The 12,316-nt window shown below is 35.1% G+C and overlaps 1 protein-coding gene across 1 annotated transcript in view; it reads left to right on the top strand.

Moving 5' to 3' along the window:
* plppr5a (phospholipid phosphatase related 5a) overlaps positions 1-11,484 on the top strand; it is a 38,744-nt gene extending 27,260 nt beyond the window's left edge. Inside the window, exons 5-7 of the mRNA XM_053506688.1 lie at positions 300-476; positions 6,484-6,588; positions 11,043-11,484. Of these exons, the coding sequence (XP_053362663.1) occupies positions 300-476; positions 6,484-6,588; positions 11,043-11,072 (312 nt within the window). The 3' untranslated portion in view covers positions 11,073-11,484. The remainder of the gene's footprint in view (positions 1-299; positions 477-6,483; positions 6,589-11,042) is intronic.
* The last annotated feature ends 832 nt before the right edge of the window (positions 11,485-12,316 follow it).

Genomic DNA, 12,316 nt, shown 5'->3' with positions numbered 1-12,316 from the left:
AAAGTGGTGATGGGAAGATTTTTTTTCTACAAAAATCTTTAAGTAAATTCAGAAGTTCATTAATCACTGACCTGTGACAATTAAAAAAAAAAAAAAAAACATTGTGTTGTACGTACTTTATCATTTATTCATATTGTTTTAAAATAATAATAAATAAATGCAGTAGTCTATTATAACTGGTGTGGCTTCAATTTGGCTTTGTGTGTTATTAATTAACATCTATTTACAATAGATTTTTTTTTTTTTTGGGAGCAGTGAGAATGAAGACTGATTACAGCAGCTTGTGTGTGTTTGCACAGATGTACATCACATGCTCAGTGAAATCCAAAGGCACACGTTTGGCCAAGCCTTTTGTCTCTCTTGGCCTCATGTGCCTGGCTTTCCTGACTGGAATAAATCGTGTGGTGGAGTATCGGAATCACTGGAGCGATGTCATTGCTGGCTTCATCATTGGATCAGCCATTGCTATCTTCATGGTAAGATTTATATATATATATATATATATATATATATATATATATATATATATATATATATATATATAGCATATTTCTGCACATAACACTCTTTTTGCCAATCAAGCTAATATGCTCAATTGAGTTCTCTTAACTTTATGCCTACTGCAATTTTTTTCTTATATTGAACAACAGTTTGTTTTGACCAGGTGGCATAACCTGGGTGGAAGGTTCGATTTTTACCCCTGTGTGTAGCATTTGCATGTTTTCCCCGAGCTTGGTGGGCCAGGGTGCACTCTACCATGTGCTCAAAGTCTTCTGGGATAGGCCCCAGGCCCCCATGACCCTGTCCAGGATAAGCAGTATAGAAGATGAATTAATGAATTAATGAATAGTTTTGACTAAACAATCTTATTGGACATTTCACAAGTGGTGCACGGTAACAGCACTGGGAAGTTAAACTGTACAGTATATACTGTATCACTCCGTATCCAAGGTATTTTACAGTTGTTGATTACACTAACTGACGGTTGCAGCATGGGTGAAAGTAGGTCATGTACAGTCTGCCATATTGACGAAAGAGCAGCTGCCTGCCAAAACTGCCTTTAAAACCATTCACAGAAGCACTTTGCGCAAGAATGCACATCTAATAACATGTCATCTTAAACAACACTTTGACTTGCTTGTAAGTCAGTCCGAATGACCTTGGAACCATCCATGTTCTTCTGATTTATGACTACAAATCTAACTAGCTCCAAACACAAATCTTTTTTCATACCCTGATCAAGGCCAATACTTGGTCTTTGTGACAATAGACTTTTACACCCTAGCTTTCCATTTAAGGCTGTTTGAAATTTAACCCCAGAAACCTGGACATTAAAGGAGCTGATATTTTAAAGTGTACTAAGTGGAACTATGAAGAAAAACTTATGAGATTTACAGGACTGTCCTAACCTTTGGTTTATTCTCCTCACCTTTTTTGCTATAAAATACCAGCAAGAATTTAAAACCACAGTAATTTTATCCCTGTTAATAACTCTAATTGTCGGTGCCAGCTCTGCCAGTCGCAGTTAGTTATTTCCGAAAGGCACTGAAGGATATGTGTTGGCGGAGCAAAATACTGTACCTGGCTAAATAAAGAAACAAAACATAATCTGTTAATAAAAATATGGAACTGTTGCATAACAGCAATATCACACTCGTGGCCATGCTGTATTTTAGGATCTAGCACGGCTGTCATAACTTCAGCACTCGGCCAGCGCCCTTATTCATTCCTGCAACAACATCAAGCTGTGCTATACACAGTTGTACACTACAGTATTCTGTCTTATTTGTTTTTTCTTAAGTATACCAGTATAAACAATCCAATTCACTACTGGAAATATTTTGTATTAAATCCGTTATGAAAAGATAATTGCTAAATTATTAGGCTGAAAGAGAGCAAAAAGGCCTTTCTTAAAGTCACTAAAGCTTCTGCATTTGTTCATTCGTGAAAAAATACAATGTGGCATAAAATCTTTCTCCTTCACGATTTACAGTCATGTGTGGAAGAAAGATTGGTGCCCAGCTATAACCTCTATTTTTATGGGCCACTGAGCTTTTACTGCAGTATCATTCTGAAACCAATGGAAATAAATTTGTTAGAATTGGAAAATCTTTATGTGTCAATTGTACAGAGTAAACAGGAAATTAGTTCTGACATGTTGTAAGCTATAGAAGGATGAGGAATTCAAGAAAATAACTTGCAGCTTATATTTATTTCAGTGCACAAGATTCTGAAAGGAAAACCCATTTTTGATCATGATTATACAACAAGCTTTTTTATTATTAAAATATAAATCGTAATCACTGTTTTTTTTTTTTGTTAATATTTAGCAGTTATGTGTGAATCACTCGGTGGTGAGTAAACAAGATATTTTTACATGCTTTCTGACAGCCTGCAGGAAAGGTCTTGTCAGGTAAATACCCACTTTCTTTCTTGTCCCTTATGACTTCCTGGTCATGAAACAGGTACAGAACTCTGTAGTGGACCTGAAGGTCTGGCTTACTGTATGATCACAACCGTAGCTTAATTCTTCACAGTTGGATCAGTTGGTCTGAAGCCATAAGAAGACATCTTCTCTCTCACATTCTGTTTGCCATAAATCATTAAACATACCCAACTGAATTGTGAAATACAGTTTAATTTTAGGATCCATGAATTAAAACGTAGAGTAATTTCTTACTGAAGTGATGTTTCTTTGTTAAAGGGAGTTTAATGCTGTCAGTAGGGCTAGTCTTGGTGAACACTCTCATCTCAGAGAAGAGGTTAGACAAAACGGAGTCATAATTACGCACATGAACCAGACCTGGTACCACACATGAAGGTACAGTAATGTCTACAGACAAACATCTGGTGATCGGTCCACCTTTGTGGTTAGGCTAGGCCCAAAATGCTGACATGGCACCATCTTGTGGACATCAATCTGCAAAAGAAGACTCAGGTGCAGTGCCAGTCATGTAGCAGGTATGCAATGAACACTCTTATTCTGCATCAACTAGGTGAATAAAAATGAGGCACAAAAATACTCGTTTTAACATCTATATCAACAATGTACTCAAAATTTCAGTATACTGTAAAACTAATATTTTCATCTTGTATTACAGTACATACAAACTGGTATGAAGATATAGGAAATGAAGCAATCTTCCTATATTTCAGCTATTTAAGCTCTACACACAAGTTACCACAAAATAACACATCCTTATTCTTCATTCTTCTTTACCTATCACACTATGAAATCCTTATCACTACTTTTGCTGATTTCAACAAGCGAAGATGACCTCATTTTTTTTAATCATATCTGCAGAATTGATCTTACCACATGGCCAGGAGGGATTCAATTTCATCACTACAGAGCCACATGACAGGAATTTCCCAGGGCTCAGTTTTTGGGATCCTTTTGTTCTTAGATACTAAATTACTGGCTTCAGGACTTGTTTTATCACTATTCCGCTGATGCAACAGAACTTTACAGGACTGTGGTAGCTCCTGAGAAGATTATGAGTTCAAATCTCAGGTCTGCCATAGAATCAGTGATAAGCCCTTGAGGAAGGCACTTAACACTACTCTGTGCTTGGATTAGATTCTGTCTGAAGTTGCTTTTTGATAAAAGTATACAACAAACACACAACATTTCAAACATCTCTTTATACCATTGCTCCTTTTGCTTTTGCCTCAGTTGGTAAGTCACGTTGCCAAATGAGCCAGTATAAATGCAAATGATAAGCACATGCCTAATTGATGCTCCTCCTCTTCTCTTAGACCACATGGTCATTAGGGAACAGTCCCCCTTATAATTGTGGGGGGATAATAAGGTCAAATATGTCAAGGTGGATGAAGGGGTTTCATATAAGACACCCAAATAAAAGTAAATTACTGCAATAAGCTTTTGATATATTTAAATAAAATGACATGCTTCTTTAATAAGCAACGATTTTGAAAAGGAAAATAGTCTTGCCTTTGACCAAGCATTCTTCTCAGCTCTGCCATGCTCCATGGTGCCAAAACAGCCAAAGGTCAGTGTCTAAAGTGTTCAAGAGTGTGTGTACAGTGTGGGAGCTGTTGCTTGGTTGATTCATGCTGAGAGAAAATAACATTGCAGTTGGTTTTGGGTAGAAAGTAAGTGTTTCCTCGAGCATGTGATGCATGCTGACCTATTTCTCCATGTGGAGATGAGAGGTTGGGGAATGAGGGAAGAAGGAACTCAACTGTTACAGGATAATAATGCCACATGGTATCAATTTGATGCAAGAGGTGTCATCTAAAATTTAAATAAGGTCCAGTTACATAAAATTTGGTTTGCATAAGCTAATAAATTAAATGAATATTGACAAGAGTTATGTTTAATACTATTAGTAATTTGTCTCTGTTTGTTTTTTCGTTACATTTCTAGGCTATATTCACATTACAAATCACGTTGTACAACTTAAATTTATTTCGTCAGGTCGGTTTTGCATGTCATGACAGTTTACATTCATAATTACAAGTGAAATTCATCTGACACTAATGTGGACACGTCTGTCCTCTGAAACGGCACGAATGGACACATCCATACGTCATTGCTCACTCTATTTGGTATAAAACATGTCATGAGTTCATGAGACCATTCAATCGTTTTAAACAATAGATGCAATTTTAGCTAAAATACTGTACTGTATGTTTGGGGTTTTGCTCTGAAGCATGGCATGCAGAAGAAGGAAGAAGTCAGATGCCTCACTTTAACTCTTACCATCTATTGCCAGCACTATTATGAAATCCCCACACTGCCAGTGCTAACTTACTTCAACAAATGCCCCACAAATGCATGGGCAAAGGTAAAAAGGTGTCATGCATTCCATTCTGCTCATTCTCATTCTCTGATTCGCACATGACAGTCTATCAGCATCTTTAGCGATCACGGACCTAATCAAGGACCCCATATGAATGTGAATCAAATCTGATCTGAAAAACATCAGATTTGTGCATTTAAACAGTTCTAAATAAATCTGATCTGTGGGTAAAAAAAGGGTCAGATTTTAGTTATTTTAGGCTGTTAAGGTGAATGTAGCCCAAAACAATGAGAAACATCTAAACACAATGAAAAAAATCCACATAAATGGATGTGATTGAATAATCTGTAACAGACAGAGGTGGAAAGAGTAATAAAATTTGTACTTAAGAAAAAGTACTGTTATGTAATTTTACTGAAGTACAAGTAAAGTTACCCTTATAAAAAGCTCCTAGTAAAAAGTACAAGTGAAAAGTGGCTCATTAAAAATTTAGCTCAGAGTAAAAGTTACTGAGTTACTTTTTTTTTTTTTTTTTTTTACAGCGAGGGTGGGATAGGGAATGGAACACCGTTGCATAATAAATCTGTTGCTTTTGTTGGGCTTGAAATCAAAGTGGTCGCTTAACTATGACCAGGGGTTTGCTTCATAAGAATTTGTTGGCATTTCACTTTCAGCTGTGTCTGCATCGTTTTTGTCCGTCTCCATCATTCTTGTGAATTTAGCGTGTTTGTTCTCCACGCCCATCAATCAATCAGTGCAGTGGTTTCCGGGGTGCAAATTGTTTATTACCTGTTGTATTATTTGTATTATTTTTCATTTTTATTCATTTATTTTTTACTCAGTTGCGAATATGATTTAAAATGTAGTGAAGTACAATACTTTAAACAAAACATACTTAAGTAAAATTACAGATTTTAAAAACTACTTTAAAAAGTAGAAGTACACAAAAAATCTACCCAATTACAGTAATGCGAGTAAATGTAATTCATTACTTTCCACCTCTGGTAACAGTTAACCTGCTATAGAAGCATATCTAGTTCGTAAAAGTACTGCCAGATTTTTATATGTTTATCAACCCTGCTGCAGGTTTGTTTATTTATTTATTTATTTATTTATTTTAGTCAAGTTCTTCGACTGATTTCTTGAAATACTTGATTTTTTTATCTAGACTGTAATTTGTTGGCTGATGACCCAGATCTGCAGGCTGAAATTTAAACTGTATTATAATGAAAAAAAAAAGTATCATATTGTACTGGATTGCTCGTCTTACTTTGGTCATGTACTGTAATCAGCCTGAAAGGAAAAGTAAAAAAAGTAAGTAGATGACGAGTGCAAAACTGTTATAATGTGCAAAAATAGCTGTAGATTGTGTGTTGAAGAGCTTGATAAATTGTTCCATCTATATAAAGTTGACCATAGGGCTTTGTGCTGTGCTCCATTTACAATCATCCTCTACTACTAATGGAACATTGCCCATATTGTCGCTGCCTCACTGAAAATGGTCTTTTTGTCCAAATAATGGATGATTATGCTGTGGGACACATAGTGCTTCATTTAGGGCAACTATCTAAGCAAGTTTAATGCAAAGTTACATAAACCATCATTTACAGCTTTTGCCAACCAGTGCCAAGAGGTTCACTCACAGGCTGCTGCTGGGTCTCTTTGGAGGTTTAAAATGCTTGTTCTCTCTCACTCTCTTTCTCTCTGTTTGTCGAAGGTGGTTTGTGTAGTGAAGAACTTCAAAGGAAAATCTCTGCTGAATGAGATACCACCTGAGGGGAATGTTGGAGAGCCCAAGATGGAGAAATACATTGTCTCACAGGTAAGGTATTGATATAAAACAACACCAGTATATAATTAAAAAGTTCAGTGTATTTTCTTTCATAACCATTTCAAAATATTATTGCAAATTTGAATGTGTCTCTTTATGATAATACAATATGTATGTTAATATATTTGATATGTGGTATACATTACCAAAAATATAACTGCTAAAGAAGTAAGGATTCAGCACACTTCCATTCACTGTCCAGACTTTTAACAACATTTTTAAGGACCATTTAGATACTGTCTTTATTAGTACTACATGGATTATCTGTTATGCATATTTAACTAAAATGCTGCCAAATCAATGTGTATACAGTTTCTTTTTTTTGTTACACTTATGATGTGGCACATAAGGAAACCCAGGGTCAGGGGTAGCTCAGTGGTTAAAGCATTGGACGCTGGGTCAGAAAGTCCCTGGTTCAGACACTAGGGCTGCCACTGTTGGGCCCTTGAGCGAGGCTCTCAACCCTCAACTGTTCAGATGTATGATGAGATAAAATTTAAATCACTCTGGATAAGGGCTAATGCTGTAAATGTAAACCCAAACTGCTAAAACTAATATTATGTATAGAACCTGTATATTGGTTAGGCTCCCCTCTGGGCAATATTACCCCATGCTGTCTTTGTAGATACACAGCAAGGTTTATTGTGCTGTCAAAATATTTTATGGTTGTGTTTTATATATAGCAGTTCTTTCGTTAAGTGGAGACTCCTTGAGATGTTATTGAATCTGAATTACCTCCAAAGTTTTAATAAAGATATGCTCTCTCTCTCTCTCTCTCTCTGTCTCTCTCTCTCTCTCTCTCCCTCTCTCTCTCTCTCCCTCTCTCTCTCTTTCTCTCTCATGTTCGCACCTGATTTTGAGTATGCTTCCATTTTCATCTATGTGCCCATATCAGAAACTTTTGTAAGGATCCGAAAGCAGAAAGGATTTAATTTTCAAATATTTTTTTCTCCCAACACTTATATGCAGTTGTGATTTTATTAAATAAAAAAAACCGCTAAGCAGATGCCCAGTCCTATAAAACACAAATAATAGGATTTCATTAAAGCATGAAAACAACTTTGTGATTATTACATAAAAAAGCTTAGAACAGTCATTTGGGGTAATTTTTTTATCTGAAGACATAAACCTGTTTAAGTTTTTTTTTTCTTTCCCAGGATTTAAACCATTTTTTTTTTTAATAAAAATGTGAATATATTATTACTTGTCTTAATGAATACCTGCTCTGTGCTTTATATATTTATTATAACCTTTTAAAAAGAAAGCATAAAATAATTCTACAGAACTACAGTAAATAGCCTTTAAGCAAATCTAAATACTGAATGCATTGATCCCTGAAATAATTAGGCTATATACACATTCAGGTGTATAATCTTTGGATTTATTTGATGATCTTTACACGTCACCGCTGAATTTGAGGCGCTTTCAGCTTTAATTCAAGGGTTTTGACAAAAGTCTGATATTAACTGTTCAGGAATTACAGCCATTTTATACACACGCCCATATAAAACAAATACTATATAAAACACTTTGGAAGATATTTTGATTTCCCATATGTATCGAGATTTTTGTCCACCCTCTCTATTAAATAAACATCTCCTCACAGGAAACAAAACCATCTGTGAATGTGGCGCATCTGCCAGAAGTCCTGCCCAAGCTTCTGTTTTAGAAATTTAATCACAACCTTTTTACCAGTTTTGCCCTGTGGTGTAAAGTGGTATACATTGTGACATAAAACAAACCAAACAAAACAAAACAAAAAACTTCTAGCTACAGTGCAACCCTTTAGACATTTTAAATCAGTCTGGCATACTTTATAAAGAGGTAAAAAATTATAGATATGTACAAATTTAAGAGATGTACATTAATCTGATAAACTACTGCACTACAGACTACAGCATGTTTTTTTTTCCGTATCCCTGAAAGATATTTTGAACCCTCGAACCCACTATGAATCAGTTAGTGACACTTTCCAAATGTTAGGTAATAAAGGGGTTTACTTAATGAGTCTAATGGACTAAACAACATGATAATGGGTTTTATGTTTTTCATGTTCTATTTTATTTTTTACTCAAGAGCCCTAAAAGAGCAGAAAACTGAAAGGCTGTTGACTCCATTTTTAATGTAATACTAATTCGAGGGGCTTTTTATTGTGCTGAATAACAGAACATATTTAGGAGATTAAAAACTACCTTTATTTCTTTATATACGGTAATCCCCTGCTACACTAATAGACTTATACCAGTGTTTCACTAGTGCTTGTTTACCATCAAGGTGGAAAGTTTTCTCCACTGGACACTGGATTAATGAGTGGACTATTTGTTTTACGCTGGCCTTCCAGGAGCATCTTTAATGTTCCAAACATGTAGAAATGGCTTGGAGCGAGGTCAGGACTATACAAGGGGATGTGGCAACAACTGTAGCTGAGTTGTTATGTGGTCTTCGAAAATGATAATGTCTACATTTCTCACATACTGTACAGATGTATGTCTTCCACAAGTTGGCGACAAGTTATCCACAAATTTTCAAGGATCAGGTGTTCCACTCGCTGAATGTTCAGGGGATAATGACTGCAGAAGTAATGCCTACCAAATGTTTCAGACTAGAACATATTGTAGGGGTTTCCCCCATATTTCTTCTCATTTATAATGCCAGCCCTACTCTTCTTCCTATAACTACGAAGGGTGAAGGCAACTAACGGTAGATAGCAGTTGCCCCAGGTGTGTTACGCTGTATCACATTGGACCCAAAATTCCAAAAAGAGAATTATATAATGTGTTTGACCTATAAATTAGAGACTAGTGGGTGTGAACTTGCTTTTACACAGCCAAATCTAATTTATCATCTGTAAACATGAACTTGACAATCCTCATGTAGAATGAATGTATCACCACTCAGGGATGTGCGCGTATTTGTTACCCTGAGGGTTTCATAACGCATTGTCCATTAGGCTTATAATAAAAAGCAGTGCTTATTCTGTAGTCGTATGATGAATAGAGCAATGTGACTTCCCCAGATTCATTCTGGATTCATATTAGGGTGAGTGAAAGGGCATTTAGAGGAAGCAACAGGCAGTCTATCAAGATTATCCCACTGCCAAAGACAAACTGTGTGTGTCAGCAGTGCATGGCCAGAATTCACTCCGTAATGGGTTACGTCAAGGCTACATCGTTTATCTTGAAAATTGTTATAGTGCTTGTCAAAGTGTGGGATGACTCTGTCTGGTATTTGACTTAGAAACTGTGATAATGCTGTATTAAAATTAATTCATTACTTAGATTAATTCCTTTTTTTCCTCTGTTACTGATGACTGATAAAGAACTACACATAATTATAAGGAAGCTTTAATAGTATAATAAGTGTCTGCTCAGCCAATGTAATATAAGCGGATAGAGTTAATTTGTATGCACTTACTCCTGTGTTTAATGTAGAAAATTTATATCTAGATACAACTACCCTGCTGGGTAATAATTCAATAAGGTATTAATTACACTACTTTCTCAATCTGTTTTTTTTTTTTTGATCAAATTGTCACAAAGTGGGAGATCCTCAACAGACATAGAATCAAAAGTCCAGGGGGTAGCGCTGGACCTGACCCAACTCCTTCTGTGAGGATAGTCTTACCCTACTTCCTAACCCAAAGCCAAAAAATGCTGTACAAGATGAAATAATCCATTAGGATCACCTATTCAGCCTGAAAGATATTATACCCTGTTGACACCTGGATTGACTCACCCAGTTCTGCATACAGTATACTGTAGGTAGGAAGAGCTGGATCAAGTCTGACTCCACCATTGGACTTTTTATTTTTTCAAATTCCAGTCATTGGTCAGAATCAGGCAGATGTCAAGTAACTGGACAAACAAACACTGCAGGTAAAACAGACTCAAATCTCATCACTAAAGGCAAAGTTTTTACAAAACCTGAAACTTCAAGAAAACAAGAGTGCTGTTTAAGAGTGGTTTAAATAGGCTAAGTCGATGAAACCTAAATAAGAAACAGGACTAAAACAGGACTAAATAGGAATTTAAAGGGATAGTTCAGTTTTTTTTGAAAGTCTGTCTGTTTTTTCTTAAAACAGTATTGAGGTGCATGAAATTAGATTACCATACTGTATGTTTTGGTCATTACTGTTTTCTGCTTTGCACACTGACCATAAAGTTCATCACCCAAAACAAAAGTTTATCTGTTCCTTAAGCTAAATCAAGCTGGTATGGTTCAAAGTTATGGCATATTTAGTATAAATGTAATTTTTTGTGGAAAGTTCTGGTTAGCCATACAGCTAGTTCCTGGGAAAGAAAAGAGTGCAGTGGACTATCCCTTCAATTTTAACTCAACTGAACTAGATTAGTAAGCTCAGTGCTGGTGAAAATCAAATTTGATAATACTACTACTACTAATAATAATAATAATAATTTTTAATGTTGTGTTTGTCTTATTTTCAGACTCCTATCACGTATGCTGAGGTCACATGACAGTGATATCACGAGTACAGTACATCCCAAAACCTGAGGAATCCGCTGCAGCTCTCCTTGTTGACAAACAAGTGCAATGTTGGATTTTTTTTTTTAACTATAAATTACCGCAGCACTTAGTATAATCCCAGATTTCACTTGTCAAAATGTTGTGCATATTCCTATTTTTATAAAGATGACCAGTTTATATCAGCATCCTTGAATATACAGCGTCAGGGGGTAAGGTTGCCAAGCAACGGTACGCTTATTGCATTTATGTTGTTTTATTGGAAACATTTTGACCTTAGGTGTAAAAAATAGGTTGTGTGTTACATTACATCTGTTGATTTGTTTACGAGTGTGTGCTCTAGGAATTCATTTTAATGTCAATAAATAGTTGAGTTAATCATTGTTAAACATAAACAACCAATTGTCTGAGCAATCCTAAGTTTATTTTCAATCCATTAATTTGTAGATTATTGTTATTTATAACATTCTTAGTATATCTGATGATTTAAAATGATCAACAACAAATACAGTATTGTATTAAACACATGGTATGTGTGGAATAAAACATGATGGGGTTTGCTGTTAAAGGAAATTATTAGAGTGTGTGATGCGGTTTATTTCTGTAACCAACCCAAGTTGTTTTATTATTTTTCAATAAATGCAGGTCTCACAGTGATTTATTCCTCCTATCCTACAACAGTTTGGGCCAAATTTTTTTTTTTTTTATTAATTATTGTACATCACACTTTGTTTATTTATAGTAACATCTGTTATTGAATGTCCATGAACCAAGTTTGTTACAGTTACCATTTATGCCATAGCATCTATAAACATTTGTTTATTCACCAGTCTTTCTGTTTCTCATCTTAAAATTGCTAAGATTAAAATTGCTAAGTAAAAAAACACTTGTTGTGTTACAAAGAAAGAGTTACATTATACATATTTAATAATTAAATACTAATTAAAATACTAAAACATATTTTTTTTAAATAAAAAAAGTATAAAAATTTTGTTTATGGAAAACATGTTATACAAATCCCTGTATAATTTGTTACTTACTCTAATAGGATATTTGGTAATAATATCCTTGCTAACAGAATTACATGCAGATTTACAAACATCCTCCGACCAATCAGAATTAAGTATTTAACAGCACTTTGGTGTACAGGATACACTGTAATGTTGTATACCATTATTAAATAAAGACATATTGTGAGTTTGAATAATCTATTTATTAATGTGTTCAAAGTTGTGCT

Source organism: Clarias gariepinus, chromosome 11 (genome assembly GCF_024256425.1).
Source record: "Clarias gariepinus isolate MV-2021 ecotype Netherlands chromosome 11, CGAR_prim_01v2, whole genome shotgun sequence".
In the NCBI taxonomy this organism is placed as follows: Eukaryota; Metazoa; Chordata; class Actinopteri; order Siluriformes; family Clariidae; genus Clarias; species Clarias gariepinus.
Note: the sequence above shows the minus strand (reverse complement) of the source record. Positions and strands in the feature narration are given on the sequence as shown.